Here is an 18,236-nt window from a genome sequence, read left to right on the forward strand (position 1 = left end):
ACTTACTTTACAAAGTGGCTTTTTAACAATGAGATAATATCTGAAAAAACTTCTGTTTCTAAGGAATGTTTGAAAAGCTCAGGAAACTTCTCTGGTGAGATTTGCTGAAACAAAGATGGAATCTTAAAGTAAGGAATATGAAATAAATCAATTTGATAAAACACTTAAATATAATTACAAAAAAACCTTAGAGATTGGATTAAATTAAACACTGATTCCAAAAATCTTTAAAAACATCAGAATTAAAATTCCAAAATTCAATAATGGTTGTTTTTTTATCCTTTTTTACAATTACTAATAGAAAGGATAGCTGTCAGTGAAACATGGCTTTATATCAGGTGTCAGAATTGTTATGTAAAAATATGTAATGGTGTTCAAGTTTGTTTAATCAAATTATCAGTACAAGTTTTTTTTTTTACATGCCTTTAAATATTCAAACAGTTTCTCCTTAGAATTTCGAAGCTTTCTCCAATCAGCCTGGAACTGGAAAGCTGTGTGGGGACAACCAACAGCCATCTGGACACGAGGTAAAGCTTTCACGTCCTGTGTAATAACTTCATGTGAAGGTTTTGGTGTGAGATTTTGCTGTTGACTAGTTTCACTGACAGTGTACTCTGCAGCATGCAGTGTCTCAGAAAGTGTCTCCACATAAGCTTCATGACATACTAGAGGTTGCTGAGAACTTTGCAACTTATTAGAAATGGGATCAAACCAGTCACTTTCTATCTCTTGGATTTCTAGTCTTCTAAATGGTTTCTTTGAAATAGAAAACAATGTAATAAGTGTCAAGGAATTCATTAACTCTAAACTTACAACACTCTTTTACTTTCTATGTTTATTTAATTAAATACAAAGTATAGATAGTTTAAAAAACACGTGGAATGAAAAGACATCAGCACAAATAAACCAGTATGAAGTGTTTTATTGTTAGTGAAAAATCAGCTTAATGAAGTAATAAAGTTAAAATAACTTCTAAACAGAATGAAACACAACAAAGGAAAAGACCTGTTTGAATTTGATCAGTCTACCTAGTTTTACCTTTCTAATAACATTAACTTCTAGGTAAATAGGAGAAAAACTAATAGCAATCTAAAGTTATAAGAGCTAGATACTTTCATATGGTTCCTAATAGCAATCTAAAGTTATAAGAGCTAGATACTTTCATGTAGTTCCTAATAGCAATCTAAAGTTATAAGAGCTAGATACTTTCATGTAGTTCCTAATAGCAATCTAAAGTTATAAGAGCTAGATACTTTCATATGGTTCCTAATAGCAATCTAAAGTTATAAGAGCTAGATACTTTCATATGGTTCCTAATAGCAATCTAAAGTTATAAGAGCTAGATACTTTCATATAGTTCCTAATAGCAATTTTAAGTTATAAGAGCTAGATACTTTCATATGGTTCCTAATAGCAATCTAAAGTTATAAGAGCTAGATACTTTCATATAGTTCCTAATAGCAATTTTAAGTTATAAGAGCTAGATACTTTCATATGGTTCCTAATAGCAATCTAAAGTTATAAGAGCTAGATACTTTCATATGGTTCCTAATAGCAATCTAAAGTTATAAGAGCTAGATACTTTCATGTAGTTCCTAATAGCAATCTAAAGTTATAAGAGCTAGATACTTTCATGTAGTTCCTAATAGCAATCTAAAGTTATAAGAGCTAGATACTTTCATGTAGTTCCTAATAGCAATCTAAAGTTATAAGAGCTAGATACTTTCATGTAGTTCCTAATAGCAATCTAAAGTTATAAGAGCTAGATACTTTCATGTAGTTCCTAATAGCAATCTAAAGTTATAAGAGCTAGATACTTCCATGTAGTTCCTAATAGCAATCTAAAGTTATAAGAGCTAGATACTTTCATATGGTTCCTAATAGCAATCTAAAGTTATAAGAGCTAGATACTTTCATATGGTTCCTAATAGCAATCTAAAGTTATAAGAGCTAGATACTTTCATATGGTTCCTAATAGCAATCTAAAGTTATAAGAGCTAGATACTTTCATATAGTTCCTAATAGCAATTTTAAGTTATAAGAGCTAGATACTTTCATATGGTTCCTAATAGCAATCTAAAGTTATAAGAGCTAGATACTTTCATATAGTTCCTAATAGCAATATAAAGTTATAAGAGCTAGATACTTTCATATGGTTCCTAACAGCAATCTAAAGTTATAAGAGCTAGATACTTTCATATAGTTCCTAATAGCAATCTAAAGTTATAAGAGCTAGATACTTTCATGTAGTTCCTAATAGCAATCTAAAGTTATAAGAGCTAGATACTTTCATATGGTTCCTAATAGCAATCTAAAGTTATAAGAGCTAGATACTTTCATATAGTTCCTAATAGCAATATAAAGTTATAAGAGCTAGATACTTTCATATGGTTCCTAACAGCAATCTAAAGTTATAAGAGCTAGATACTTTCATATAGTTCCTAATAGCAATCTAAAGTTATAAGAGCTAGATACTTTCATATAGTTCCTAATAGCAATATAAAGTTATAAGAGCTAGATACTTTCATATGGTTCCTAACAGCAATCTAAAGTTATAAGAGCTAGATACTTTCATATAGTTCCTAATAGCAATCTAAAGTTATAAGAGCTAGATACTTTCATGTAGTTCCTAATAGCAATCTAAAGTTATAAGAGCTAGATACTTTCATATAGTTCCTAATAGCAATTTTAAGTTATAAGAGCTAGATACTTTCATATGGTTCCTAATAGCAATCTAAAGTTATAAGAGCTAGATACTTTCATATAGTTCCTAATAGCAATATAAAGTTATAAGAGCTAGATACTTTCATGTAGTTCCTAATAGGCATCTAGAGTTATAAGAGCTAGATACTTTCATGTAGTTCCTAATAGCAATCTAAAGTTATAAGAGCTAGATACTTTCATGTAGTTCCTAATAGCAATCTGAAGTTATAAGAGCTAGATACTTTCATATGGTTCCTAATAGCAATCTAAAGTTATAAGAGCTAGATACTTTCATATAGTTCCTAATAGCAATCTAAAGTTATAAGAGCTAGATACTTTCATATAGTTCCTAACAGCAATCTAAAGTTATAAGAGCTAGATACTTTCATATAGTTCCTAATAGCAATCTAAAGTTATAAGAGCTAGATACTTTCATGTAGTTCCTAATAGCAATCTAAAGTTATAAGAGCTAGATACTTTCATATGGTTCCTAATAGCAATCTAAAGTTATAAGAGCTAGATACTTTCATATAGTTCCTAATAGCAATATAAAGTTATAAGAGCTAGATACTTTCATATGGTTCCTAACAGCAATCTAAAGTTATAAGAGCTAGATACTTTCATATAGTTCCTAATAGCAATCTAAAGTTATAAGAGCTAGATACTTTCATATAGTTCCTAATAGCAATATAAAGTTATAAGAGCTAGATACTTTCATATGGTTCCTAACAGCAATCTAAAGTTATAAGAGCTAGATACTTTCATATAGTTCCTAATAGCAATCTAAAGTTATAAGAGCTAGATACTTTCATGTAGTTCCTAATAGCAATCTAAAGTTATAAGAGCTAGATACTTTCATATAGTTCCTAATAGCAATTTTAAGTTATAAGAGCTAGATACTTTCATATGGTTCCTAATAGCAATCTAAAGTTATAAGAGCTAGATACTTTCATGTAGTTCCTAATAGCAATCTAAAGTTATAAGAGCTAGATACTTTCATGTAGTTCCTAATAGCAATCTAAAGTTATAAGAGCTAGATACTTTCATGTAGTTCCTAATAGCAATCTAAAGTTATAAGAGCTAGATACTTCCATGTAGTTCCTAATAGCAATCTAAAGTTATAAGAGCTAGATACTTTCATATGGTTCCTAATAGCAATCTAAAGTTATAAGAGCTAGATACTTTCATATGGTTCCTAATAGCAATCTAAAGTTATAAGAGCTAGATACTTTCATATGGTTCCTAATAGCAATCTAAAGTTATAAGAGCTAGATACTTTCATATAGTTCCTAATAGCAATTTTAAGTTATAAGAGCTAGATACTTTCATATGGTTCCTAATAGCAATCTAAAGTTATAAGAGCTAGATACTTTCATATAGTTCCTAATAGCAATATAAAGTTATAAGAGCTAGATACTTTCATATGGTTCCTAACAGCAATCTAAAGTTATAAGAGCTAGATACTTTCATATAGTTCCTAATAGCAATCTAAAGTTATAAGAGCTAGATACTTTCATGTAGTTCCTAATAGCAATCTAAAGTTATAAGAGCTAGATACTTTCATATGGTTCCTAATAGCAATCTAAAGTTATAAGAGCTAGATACTTTCATATAGTTCCTAATAGCAATATAAAGTTATAAGAGCTAGATACTTTCATATGGTTCCTAACAGCAATCTAAAGTTATAAGAGCTAGATACTTTCATATAGTTCCTAATAGCAATCTAAAGTTATAAGAGCTAGATACTTTCATATAGTTCCTAATAGCAATATAAAGTTATAAGAGCTAGATACTTTCATATAGTTCCTAATAGCAATCTAAAGTTATAAGAGCTAGATACTTTCATGTAGTTCCTAATAGCAATCTAAAGTTATAAGAGCTAGATACTTTCATATAGTTCCTAATAGCAATTTTAAGTTATAAGAGCTAGATACTTTCATATGGTTCCTAATAGCAATCTAAAGTTATAAGAGCTAGATACTTTCATATAGTTCCTAATAGCAATATAAAGTTATAAGAGCTAGATACTTTCATGTAGTTCCTAATAGGCATCTAGAGTTATAAGAGCTAGATACTTTCATGTAGTTCCTAATAGCAATCTAAAGTTATAAGAGCTAGATACTTTCATGTAGTTCCTAATAGCAATCTAAAGTTATAAGAGCTAGATACTTTCATATGGTTCCTAATAGCAATCTAAAGTTATGAGAGCTAGATACTTTCATATAGTTCCTAATAGCAATCTAAAGTTATAAGAGCTAGATACTTTCATATAGTTCCTAATAGCAATCTAAAGTTATAAGAGCTAGATACTTTCATGTAGTTCCTAATAGCAATCTAAAGTTATAAGAGCTAGATACTTTCATATGGTTCCTAATAGCAATCTAAAGTTATAAAAGCTAGATACTTTCATGTAGTTCCTAATAGCAATCTAAAGTTATAAGAGCTAGATACTTTCATGTAGTTCCTAATAGCAATCTAAAGTTATAAGAGCTAGATACTTTCATGTAGTTCCTAATAGCAATCTAAAGTTATAAGAGCTAGATACTTTCATATAGTTCCTAATAGCAATCTAAAGTTATAAGAGCTAGATACTTTCATATAGTTCCTAATAGCAATCTAAAGTTATAAGAGCTAGATACTTTCATATGGTTCCTAATAGCAATCTAAAGTTATAAGAGCTAGATACTTTCATATAGTTCCTAATAGCAATCTAAAGTTATAAGAGCTAGATACTTTCATGTAGTTCCTAATAGCAATCTAAAGTTATAAGAGCTAGATACTTTCATATAGTTCCTAATAGCAATCTAAAGTTATAAGAGCTAGATACTTTCATGTAGTTCCTAATAGCAATCTAAAGTTATAAGAGCTAGATACTTTCATATGGTTCCTAATAGCAATCTAAAGTTATAAGAGCTAGATACTTTCATGTAGTTCCTAATAGCAATCTAAAGTTATAAGAGCTAGATACTTTCATATGGTTCCTAATAGCAATCTAAAGTTATAAGAGCTAGATACTTTCATATAGTTCCTAATAGCAATCTAAAGTTATAAGAGCTAGATACTTTCATATGGTTCCTAATAGCAATCTAAAGTTATAAGAGCTAGATACTTTCATATAGTTCCTAATAGCAATTTTAAGTTATAAGAGCTAGATACTTTCATATGGTTCCTAATAGCAATCTAAAGTTATAAGAGCTAGATACTTTCATATGGTTCCTAATAGCAATCTAAAGTTATAAGAGCTAGATACTTTCATGTAGTTCCTAATAGCAATCTAAAGTTATAAGAGCTAGATACTTTCATATAGTTCCTAATAGCAATCTAAAGTTATAAGAGCTAGATACTTTCATATAGTTCTGCTGTTTGCACTTTGTACATACTTTCACCATACCCTAGAGAAACATATGTGGTCAAGGATATAAAGTTTCACAGCCACATGATGTTTTAAAATATTTCATTACAACATAATGAGTGAAGGTCACTTAGTTTTAACAGATAATGAATGGTCATGACATATTTTATGGCTATGGGAGCACAACAACAGATTTCATAGTCACATGAGAATAACAACAGGTTTGACAGTGAAATGAGAATGATTACCAGTATCATAATCACAAGTGTAATAACAGGTTTTATGGCAATGCACATTTCATTTGCAGAAGGAAGTTAATGAAACTTTTATACTGAAACCTTGATATGTGTTTGTACTTCACCTACTTTTTCTTGGTTTAATGTTGTGTTTGGGTTCATCTTGGAAAGTTCTTGTAACAGTAACTACACTCGCACTTATTTGATGTCAACATTAAATACCTTTTGAGACTGAGAGTTACTCCCATATGTATTAAACTACAAGTTCTAGGACACTTCTTAATACACATTTCACAACTCTTAACTGACATTTAAAAAACTTTAATAACCCTTACCACTATTGTGAAACATTTCTAATAACAAGTGTTACATGACACTTCTAATAACTCTTAAAAACTGTTATAAGACAATGTAAAACTCTCTTGGTACTGTTATAAAAATTATAATAGTCCCTATGAGAATCACCTACGCACTGAATAGTTGAAGTAAAAGTGTCACTGGCCACTATTCAGTTCTCAGTATATAGTTGCATAATAGAAGGTATCATAAATAAATAACCTCAGCATTCAGAAAATTGTTTATCTGCAAAGTCTAAGTTCAAGGGTGGTCCAGTTCAATCTATATTTTATCAGTGTATGTCGCTGAGTTATATCAGTTAACTAATTCCACTCCTCAACAGTAACCTTGAAAATAAGCTAACCAAAGAGAGATAAGCTGGACTTGTTTGAGCATTAATTATTGTTGAAAAACACCTCATTACTAACCACTGTTGAAAAACACCTCATTACTAACCACTGTTGAAAAACACCTCATTACTAACCACTGTTGAAAATCTTCTAATAACCATTACTACCATATCTCATTCTTATTTCGAGTGGGTTTTTGTTAATCAAGAATCATTATTACTGTTTTAAAACACTTCTAATAACTATTACTGCTGTTAATCATCCATACCACTGTTATAAAACAGTATTAATCATAATAAAATTCCATACCTTTGACCTAAGATGAGGTGGTTTGAAGATTGGTTCAACAATACTGCAAGTGTCTTGCTGTCGTGAGTCTAATGATTTGTTCTGCACACTGGACGAACTAGTTAGTTCAATAGATTCTTCCTTCAATGATTTGTTTTGCATGCTGGATGAACTAGTTAGTTCAACAGTTTCTTCCTTCAATGATTTGTTCTGCACACTGGACAAACTAGTTAGTTCAATAGATTCTTCCTTCAATGATTTGTTCTGCACACTGGATGAACTAGTTAGTTCAACAGTTTCTTCTTTTAGTGATGTGTTTTGCACACTGGATGAACTAGTTAGTTCAACAGATTTTTCCTTCTGGAAATTATATGCTGAATTTCCTATACCCTGTGGATCAGAAGCTTCTTTATGCCTTGATTTATCCAATGGTACTTTATTTAAAGACTTTTTCTTTAGTTCCTACAGTAAAAATGAATGAAATAAACACCAGTCTCATTTCATACCAATCAGTAAATAAGTTACAGCTAAATTAGAGATCCACCAGAATTAACTCTCACTCAAAAACTTAAATGAGTCTGGTTTAAGTTTGATTTCAGTTATTTATAATGAAGAAAGAGGGAGTTCTTACTTTTTTCTGAATAGCTAACATATTAAAAACATAACTAACAACAAATGCTAATATAGAACAGAAAATAAAAATGCTTAAAAACAAAAATTCCCAGAATTCTAAAACAAATTGCAATAGAAAATCTTCAAAATTCATCTTAAAGAGGTGTATTTAACAAACTGAAAATAAACCACAGGAAAGGTTAAGCAGCATCAAGTATAAAAACACCATATTATCTAAATTTTCATTAAGCACTTGCACGTGTAATGAGAAATTTCATAAAGATCCTTACACATAACCTTCCACATTACTTAAATCCTTACAAATGACTCTACCTTCCAAACTACATAAATCCTTACAAACAATTGGTTTGTTGGTTGATTTAGTGTTTTATGACACAAAACAGCTAGGCTATCTGTGCCAAACGTCCGGTAAAAAGGTAAAAGCAAATTCAGTAAAATTCATAAAAGGAAATTAAGGTAAAACAAAACAAAGTTAAAAAAATAAATATATAAATAGCATAAAACCAATGTTTACATCTAGTCTACAACATCAAGAGAAAAACTACAGTAACACAAGTTGTAAAGGACTTTCTGTAGCATGACTGTAATAATCATAACTCACCTGAAGTTGGCCTTTCCAGTCCTGGTTTCGAATTACTTAATGTTACAATCAGTTTCTAATTTCAAATTGAACTAGATGAGCTGTGATTCTTAAAGGGGAATCACATTAAAAAAAGGTCTAATGTATAAATTTAAAACCTTAAATGGCATTAAAAAGATTAATGGCCTTTAAAAAACTAAAAACATTACCAAGGTGGACAGTGTCACCATCATCAGTAACACTGTCTAATGTTATGGATAAACCTTGGGACAGAACATGCTAAAAATAGTGCCGTCATTGTGAAATCATAATGATGACAAAAAAGTAAAAGTGGCTTATTGTCATCTGAGTGTTACACAGACAACACACTGGTGCATCAGTTCCAGAGAAAAGAAAACGATGAGTTACAAAAATGTGACCAATGCGTAGACTAGTTAGAACAACTTCCTCTTTCTGATCCTTATGGTGACAAGATGGCCAAAGTCCAATATAGGGTTTTATTTGGAAAAACTTGTTTTTGAGTTGCTCACTCCAAGTTGACTGCCAGCTGGTATGGAGCTAAGCCTTAAATACAGGACCATAGCTCATGTGTGGGACAGGCAAAGTGGTGATAGTGACAGAGCAGATAGATTTAGCTGCAGTGTCAGCAAGCTCGTTCCTGCAAATACCAACGTGGCCAGGTATCCAGAAAAACTGGATAGAAGTAGATGTTAATGAGAAATGGGCCAGATGGTTTAGAATATTGGCAATAACAGGATGCGAACCAACGTGAAGTGATCCCATGGCCAGTAGAAAACTAAGCAAGTCAGTATAGATAGTGCAGTTTGAGTTCTGCTCAGCTTCTATGTGATCCAGGGCAAGAGAAATGGCATACAGTTCAGCAGTGAACACAGAAGCTGTAGAGGGGATTCCACGTGCAACCAACAAACCATGACAGAGCCCACATAGTCACCTGATTTTGAACCATCTGTATAAATTGGAATGGAAGGATGGTTCAAAAGATGTTCAGCAAATAGCAAACAGTATTTCCAATCAGGATGGTCTACTCTTCTCAGCTGACTTAAAGACAGGTCACAACTGGGGACTGTAAGAAGCCATGGTGGGATGGACTAACCAGTAGATACAGCAATGTTATCCAAGGACAGACCCAATTCATCTAACTGCACCTGGATATGAAGGCCAAAAGGAGCAATGGCAGACCATCTGGTTTCAAAAAAGCATGGCCTATTGAGGAAGGAAAACACAACCCCAGGTGAGATGCTTTGGTAAGGAGCACAGTTTCAAAGCATATAGTAAAGACAGTTGCAAATGGCAGAGGTGCAAAGAAGGTTCATCAGACTATGTTTAAGCTCTGAACTGGAGAAGTGCAAAAAGCTCCAGTGCAGAGCCAAAGTCCTTGATGATGAGTAGGGTCTAGTATCTTTAAGGCCGATGGTCTGGCAGAGCCACAGACCAGTGATCCATACTTAAGTTTCGATAGAATAAGAGTACCATATATATTTAGCATAGAACGTCGATCCGCTCCACAAGTGGTGGAAGGAACGACATGGAGAATGTTCAGTGTTCTTGTACATTTGACCCATAGCTGTTTGATGTGTGGTATAAAGGTTAGCTTACGGTCAAAGATAAGCCCCAAGACCACAAACAGCATAACTTCACCGATACGAAGTTCAGGATCAGAGCGAGTATCCCGTTGGTGGCAAAAGTGCATGCAAACGGTTTAAGAGAGAAGGTAAAGCTGTTTGCTGTGATCCACTTCAGTAAACAATTGAGGGCATTCTGTAGCTGCCGCTCAATATACCTCATGTCCAATGACTGATATGAGATGTGAAAGTCATCGACATAGAGTCCATTTGCAACAGGGAGTTGTTCAGTAATGGCATTACTTTTTATACTGAAAAGTGTGACACTCAGAACACAGCCATGAGGGACTCCAAGTTCCTGTACAAAAGAACGGGAAAGTGTCGAACCCACACATACTCGGAACCTCCTGTCCTTTAACAAATTTTTAATAAAAATGGGCAAATGGCCAAGTAACCCATACATATGGAGGTCTCTCCATGTTGTATCGTAAGCCTTCTCAATGTCAAAGAATATTGGTACAAGTTGATGTCATTTGAGAAAGGCTTCTCTGATTGACGTTTCAAGTCAGATCAGGCGGTCCATGGTGGAGCACTGTCATTGGAACCCACACCGGGTGGGCGAGAGGAGGTTGTTTGATTCAAGCATTAACCATCCTCTCTAAGGTCTTACAGAGACAGCTCATCAAAGCAATTGGACAGTAGTTTGAAGAAATCTTGGGAATCCTTCCCAGGCTTGGAGAAAGGCATGACAATAGCCTGGCGTTAGGCATCAGGAAAAACATTTTCCTGCCAGATCCGGTTAAAAAACAACCAGAAGGATAGCAAGAGAGGCAGGAGATAGATGGCAAACCATCTCATAGTGTATATCATCAGGTCCAACTGATGTACTGCCAGACCGATGAAGGGCCAGTTTCAGTTCCACCAGTGTAAAGGGACAATTACAGTCAAAGAGATAATCAGCTTGAAAGGAAAGAGGTGATTGCTCTGCCTGAGTCTTGATGGCTAAGAAGGTGGAAAAAGAGGCAGAAGTGCTAGATCACCTAAAGTATTGGCAATGCTCTGGGTATCAGTCACTTCCTGACCATCAGAGAGTGAGATCGATAGGGGCACAGAGTGATATTTTCCACTGACCTTTCGAATCTTGTCCCAATTGATTTTAGAACTGGTGGTAGAGGATATGCTGGTTCTGAACTTAATCCAAGATTCCTTCTGGCTTTGACATACCCATCGAGCATGTGCATGGGCCCACTGGAAAGTGATGCAGTTTGAGACTGTGGGATATCTATGGAAAGTATCCCAGACTCGTTTTTGAACCTTCAGTGCCATATGGCAGACAGGATTCCACTATATCCTCGTCCATGTATAATACAGTCAGTTACTGCTGCCACGCAGTCCTCTATTGATGGCTTACAGACAATGGCAGGATCAAGTTCTGTGAGAGCAATGAAAGAGGGTCAGTTTGCGTGATCCAGCTTCCACCGTGGCACGCACGACCATGGCCAGTCTCTCTCAAGATTATAGGAAAATGATCACTGCCTCATGGATTATTGTCAATAGCAGTAAAGGACTGACTAGGTGCATGAAAATAAGTAGAAGAACCAGTATTGAAAAGAGAAAGGTTGTAATCAGAGAGCATATGCTCTACAAAGTGACCCCCCTATCAATATCAGCACTTCCCCAGAGGGGATGATGACCATTAAAGCCACCCAGAATTAAAAAGGGAGATGGCAATTGTTCAATAAGAGCATCAAGGACTGATTGATCATATGTCTCTCCAGGTGACACGTATGGAGAACAAACAGTGATGGTATGACCCAAGGAAACAGAGGTGACTTTGGCCTCCAAGGGTGTGTCAAGTGGCAAAGACAGGGTGGGCACATACTGATCAACCAACAGTGCCACCCCTCCACGCACTCATCCATCACACAGCCTGTCATTTCAGTATAAAGAAAACTGCCAAAAGATAACTGTATCGGCAGGTTTCAAAAATGTTTCCTGTAAGGAGAGACAAACAGGATGGTAGGAAGCAATTAGTGTTTTGATGTAATCCAGATTAGAACATAAACCTCGACAGTTCCATTGTATAAAGATGACCATTTTTATGTATGTGTAGGCAAATTGGGTGGAGAACCCTTCTGTTTACGACCACATCTTTTTTCCTTAGTTTCTTTATTCGAAGGAGGTCTATTGACCTCTGTTGATCCTGCCCTGGGTCGATTGGGCAGGTCTTTGCTGTTGTAAGGGGATTCCAGAGACTGAGGATGTGAACAAATGATTGTTTTGCATCTTGGGGTGAGAGAGGAAGATGGATCCTAGGAAATGCCTGTACCTGGAAACAAAGGATGTGGATCTTGGCGCTTGGTGGATTGTATATAAGGGACAGAAATAGGTGTAGAAGTTGATTCATCAACTTTTATAACCATGGAGGTCAATTGGAGGTGTTTGGAGTATGATTTTTAGGAGGCACAGAGAAATCTTTCTGCACTCCCACAGTAGCTGTGGAATGAAGTGCAGCAGCATACGTCTGAGATGAGGTGGTCGACAGCAATTTCTGAGCCTCAGGATAGGTAATGTTATGAATCGTTTTCAAATGTTGGACCTCTTTTTCTTCCAACCATTTAGGGCAAGGACAAAAGTAGGACAGGTGAAAGCCATTGCAACTGATGCAATGAAGGTCCGTTTCACACTCATAGGCATCATGGTCCTTGGCACTGCAACGAGCACACGTCAAGGAACCACAACATGACGTCTTCGAGTTACCGAAACGTGGACACTGGAAACATTGGAGAGGGTTTGGAATGAACGGCCATACTCTGCAATTAAGATAACCTGCCTTGATGGTGGCAGGCAGGCGTGGTGACGTATATGTCAGAATGAGGATATTGATCGGCACTATAATTCCATCTTTGCGAGTGGAGATATGTCTCACTGCAGAAACTCCTTGGGCGGAGAAACCAGTGAGAATCTCCGACTCTGGGATGTTCTTCAAATCCCTCTCAACAATAACTCCTCATGATGAATTCAAATTAGCATGAAGTGTAACCTCTATAGGTATATCCCCAATTGCCTTTGAATGTAACAGGAATTCACTGTGTTGAGATGTGGATGTTTCCACTAATATGTCACCAGATTGAAGCTTTTTTACTGACTTTGGAGAGCCAGCAAGTCCCTCTATTCCCTTTTGAATAAAAATGGAGACATTTGCCCTAAAGGTTTGTCTGAAAGTGAGTGCAATATAAGAAAATGAGGTACAACAGGTGGTATGGATGGTGAGAAATGCTGCTCAGAATCTTCAAGACGTGGTCGTTTACATATACACTGTTTTTTTCACTATTTTATTAAGATCTTTAATTGAAGTATCCATTATAAAGAAAGGGAAATTTCGGTGCCCACTGACCCCACCCACCATGGAGCCCTATGAGAGGACACACTACAATGTCAAACAAGGACACTGCAACAATGCCAGGGTTTTGTGAGTACTATACCCAAACAATAGCATCAAATACAATGTCCACAATACCTGTTGAGAACATCCAACACTGGTACTCAGTTGACCCTAGCCCAAGTGGAACAGTTGGCTGACTAACCAAAGATGGGCCACCCCAAGGCCACTTGTCTACAGGAATTTAAGGCTGAAGTGGTGTGTTAGGGTTGGACCCCTCAACCACCAGGATCCTCTCCTCCCCTTCACAAGCTGCCATGCAGGGCAAACATGTGGGTGGATGTTTAGATCCCAGAAGAGGTAAACTGAAAGAACAGAACCTTCCCTGGGAGGTCCCTCACCACATACAGGAATCCACACCGAGGGGCCTTGCAAACGACTCTACCTTCTAAACTACACAAATCCTTACAATATTACCTTCCATACTATCTAGATCATTACAAACTGTTACCAAGATCATTACAAACAATGTTACCTTACACACTATCTACATCCTTACAAACAACCCAACCTTCAACACTGCCTACATCCTTATAAACAACCCTACATTCCACACTACCTACATCCTTAGAAATAATATCACATTCCACAGTTCCTACATCCTTAGAAATAATAGTACATTACACACAACCTATATCCTTACAAACACCTCTACATTTCACACTACCTATATCCTAAGAAATAACAGTACATTCTACACCTACATCTTTAGAAAGAATACTACATTCCACATTACCTATATCTTCAGAAATAATAGTACATTCCACACTACCTACATCCTTACAAACACCACTACATTCCACACTACCTACATCCTTACAAACAACTCTACATTCCACACTACCTACATCTTTACAAACAACTCTACATTCCACACTACCTACATCCTTACAAACAACTCTACATTCCACACTACCTACATCCTTACAAACACCTCTACATTCCACACTACCTACATCCTTAGAAATAATAGTACATTCTACAGTACCTAATTTTATAATACTTAAATAATAAGTGACCTTCTCAAGTTTTCCTAGTTCAGCTTTTGTTTGTTGATTTTCTGGTTCAACTTCTAATACTGTTTGGAAGTCAGCCTTGGCAAGATCATATTTTTTCAATCCAAATCTGGCAACTCCTCTTCGATGGAAAGCCTTAAGGTAGGTTGGATCTAGTGTGATAGCCATGTCACAGTCTTGTTCTGCTGCAGCCAGTCTATCAGCAAAAGAAACACTGGCTTGGTGATGATATACTGCATAAAAATTATAATTATTCATTTATTTCTAATTCATAAGAATTATAAAATTCCAGGTTATATGCTTTCTACACAGAAAATCTTCACAGCCTACAAATATCTAATGTATGTATTTTGTAGAATTACCATAAATTATTCCTTCTTTAACAGCACCAATTTCATAACATTATACATTTATATATATTATATATTTTGTATCTTAAAAAATACAAAATCTCAAACAGGCTAAAGACAACTTAGCTGTATGAAGGTTTGGTTTGAAGGAAAGAGAGGACAATATTAGTTTAAAATGGCTGAGAAAGCCACTATGGGAAAATACTGAGCATTCAATTGATTATTCATACCATAGACAGAAGTAAGTATATATTACAAAGCATTTCCAAAAATGGAGATGAATCGGGCCAGTGTGGTTTATTCAGTGATGTCTCAGCAAATAGAAAAGACACAACATTCTTATGTGATATCATAGCTTGTTAACATCATTACTTTGAGTTCCTAATTTGTAAGAAACTATAAACTCTGTAATCAGACATCATAAACATCTAATCTGAATCAACACTGTATTCAATATACAACATGAATGCACAAAAAACAATATTTAGGATATTTCTTTTACAGTGCTTTCACATGCTAAGTATCCTGTGTTTGGGTTGTGGGGCAGACCCTGATATATAAAATCATTCTATTCATCTATTTTTAGCATTTTCAGCTTAAATTAAAATACCACTCAAATTTTATGAAAAATTTGCAGATTTAATGACACTACTGCAAGTTTTTGATTCCAATAGTAGATAGCATGTGGTGCTGTGTCTTTGACTTACATGTTTGGCCTCTTGGTAAGATCAACAAGAGTTTGTTCCAGTCCTTGTTCATTGTTTTCAGAGCAGATACAACTTCCTTCACCTTGGTGTCAGGGTGGTTGGTTGATTGTTTTTGTGCTTATTAGTGCAAAGCAACTAGGCTACCTACCCCAAACAACTGGTGAAAAAGTAAAATCATTATAGCATGCAAAAAGGAATCATGTTAAAACAAAACAATGGCCAATTCTTGATGACAATAAACCCACTTGAAATAAAAATGTATCTCCACACTTTCACAGACCATTGAAGAGCAAGCTTCAATTCTACCAGTGTAAAGGGCTGATTATACTGACAGATGATCAGCCCAAAAGGAAAGAGGTAATCATTCTGCTAAACTTTTGGCTAAGAAGATGGGGGACAAGGTAAAAGTGTTAGATACACAAGAAAAGCTTTTACTAAGAGTATTAGCAATGCTTTGGGCATCAGCAACTTCCTGGCCACTGGAGAGCAAGATTGAAAGGGGAAGTATACTGCCAACTGACCTTCTGAATCTTGCCTCATATGACTTTGGAACTCGTGGTAGGAGATGCTAGTTGTATACTTAATCCAAGATTACTTCTGGCTTTGACATTTTACCTGCCAAGCAAATGCACAGGACCACCAAAAGGCAATATGGTTTGAAAGTGTGGGATACCTATAAAATGTATGCCAGGTTAATTTATGAGCCTCTTGTGCCATTTGGTATTCCAGAAAGGTATTCCAAACCCATTTTTGAGCCTTCGATGCCATATTGCAGGCAGAATTCCATCACAGAAAAGGATACCAGAGAAACAAATTTTCACCAGATAGAGTGGGGGACAGTAAATCCTGAGCCTCTGGGAAAGTAATGTTGTTTACAGTTTTTACATATTGGACCTTTTCTCCTCCATACACTTAGGGCAAGAACAAAAGGAAGGGGGTGGGAACCATTACAGTTATCACAATGAAGATTCAGTTCACACTCACAGACATAATGGTCTTTGCTAATACAAAATGTGCACATTAAAAAACTCCAACAAGATGCCTTTGAAGGACTGAATTGCTGGAAATGGAAATATCAGAGAGGATTTGAGATATATGGCCATATTCTACAGTTCAAGTAGCTTGCTTTGGTGGACGTGGCTACGTAAACATGAAAATAACATTTGTAGGTAGCATTATTCCATATTTATGGAGATATGGCACACTGCAGAAATACCTTTGCTGGAAAAACCCAAAAGATCTCTGACTTGAAAATGTTCTTTAAATCCCTCTTAGCAATAACACCTTTTGAGGAATTCAAAGTAGCATGGGGAATAATGTTGTTGGGTATATCCCTAATAGTCTTCAATTGGTAGTGTAGATGTTTCCACCAAGATGTCTCCAGAGCACAATTTTCTGACTTATTTGGGAGAGACAGCAAAACCTTCTAATCCCTTTTGAATGAAAAAGGGAGACATCTGCCCTAAGGATTCCTCAGACAATGAATGCAAAATTATTTAGTGAAGTGTAAAATCCAACAGTGATGGCAACTGTATAACAAAGTCATCCATACATTGTCATTTACCACATTATCTATGTTTATTTTTAATTTTTAATTTTTTCTTGGATTAGGATATCCATATGAAATAGAATACATTTCAGTGCCCATTGTCCCGACCCACCATGAAGCTCTATGAGGAGGATGCACTGCAATGCCAAACAAGGACACTGCAGCAACACCAGGTTTTGTGAGCACAATGCCTAAACACCAGCATCAGACACAATGTCCATAACACCGATTGAGAACATCTAACACTGGTACTCGATTGATCCTAGCCCTAATGGACCAGCCGACTGACCCTTGAAATCCACTCCAAGACTGCCCATTTACAGGAATTCATGGGAAGAGTGGTATGTTGGGCCCCTTAACCATCAGGATCCTCTCCTTCCCTTCATGAGTTGATATGCACCACAAATAGATGGGTGGATGTTTACATTCCAGAGGAAGTAAACTGTAAGTACAGAATCTTCTCTGAGAGGTCCCCTCACCATGTAAGGGAATCCACCCTCAAGGGGCCTTGGTGTCAGTGGGATAATTTTTATCACCTTGGTCAATGGTATTCTACTACTTTTAGTGCAGTTCACCTACATTAATGATGGAAATATCATACTGTAGGTTCTAGCTGAAACCCAGATTTCAATCAATGAAAGTGCCGTCTAGCTGTTTCAAAAGCTTCTTCAATCTTCAGTCTCTCTTTCACTTCTGTGAATGTCATCAACTAATAAAGCAATGCAAGTATAACTTTCTTATGAATATATTTCTCTGGCAGAACTTCTTCCACATTGTTGCCAAATGAGAATAGTTTGATATCATCAGATTTCTTACAAATGTTGTTTCAAATCATGTTCATAAGACCATCGGATCTCCTGCGAGTAACATAGTGTATAGAATCCTTAATGCAGTCATGTAGAATGCCAGCAAAAGATTGTTTTGGTCAAGAGCATTGAAACTTCATTTGGAAAGTTTGATGCCACTGTGGATTAGATATCAAAGAAATGTTGAATTGAATAGACATCATTCCTATGCCTTGTTGGAGTATTACAACAATGCTTTAAATGCTTTGCTTTCAAATTTAAGTTCTTGGATGATCTGCATTGTTTCTTCATCTCATGATATCCAA

The 18,236-nt window shown here is 35.4% G+C and overlaps 1 protein-coding gene across 5 annotated transcripts in view; it reads right to left on the bottom strand.

Moving 5' to 3' along the window:
• Positions 1 to 18,236, bottom strand: part of spag (RNA polymerase II-associated protein spaghetti) — a 59,750-nt gene that overhangs the window by 19,602 nt on the left and 21,912 nt on the right. For all 5 annotated transcript variants that reach the window (XM_076513452.1, XM_076513450.1, XM_076513451.1 and 2 more), the window contains 4 exons: positions 14,523 to 14,715; positions 7,287 to 7,727; positions 424 to 756; positions 7 to 104 (listed from right to left, as the gene is read on the bottom strand). In XM_076513452.1, coding sequence (XP_076369567.1) covers positions 7 to 104; positions 424 to 756; positions 7,287 to 7,727; positions 14,523 to 14,715 — 1,065 coding nt within the window. The remainder of the gene's footprint in view (positions 1 to 6; positions 105 to 423; positions 757 to 7,286; positions 7,728 to 14,522; positions 14,716 to 18,236) is intronic.

The sequence above is a fragment of the Tachypleus tridentatus genome, chromosome 7 (genome assembly GCF_004210375.1).
Source record: "Tachypleus tridentatus isolate NWPU-2018 chromosome 7, ASM421037v1, whole genome shotgun sequence".
NCBI classification, from domain to species: Eukaryota; Metazoa; Arthropoda; class Merostomata; order Xiphosura; family Limulidae; genus Tachypleus; species Tachypleus tridentatus.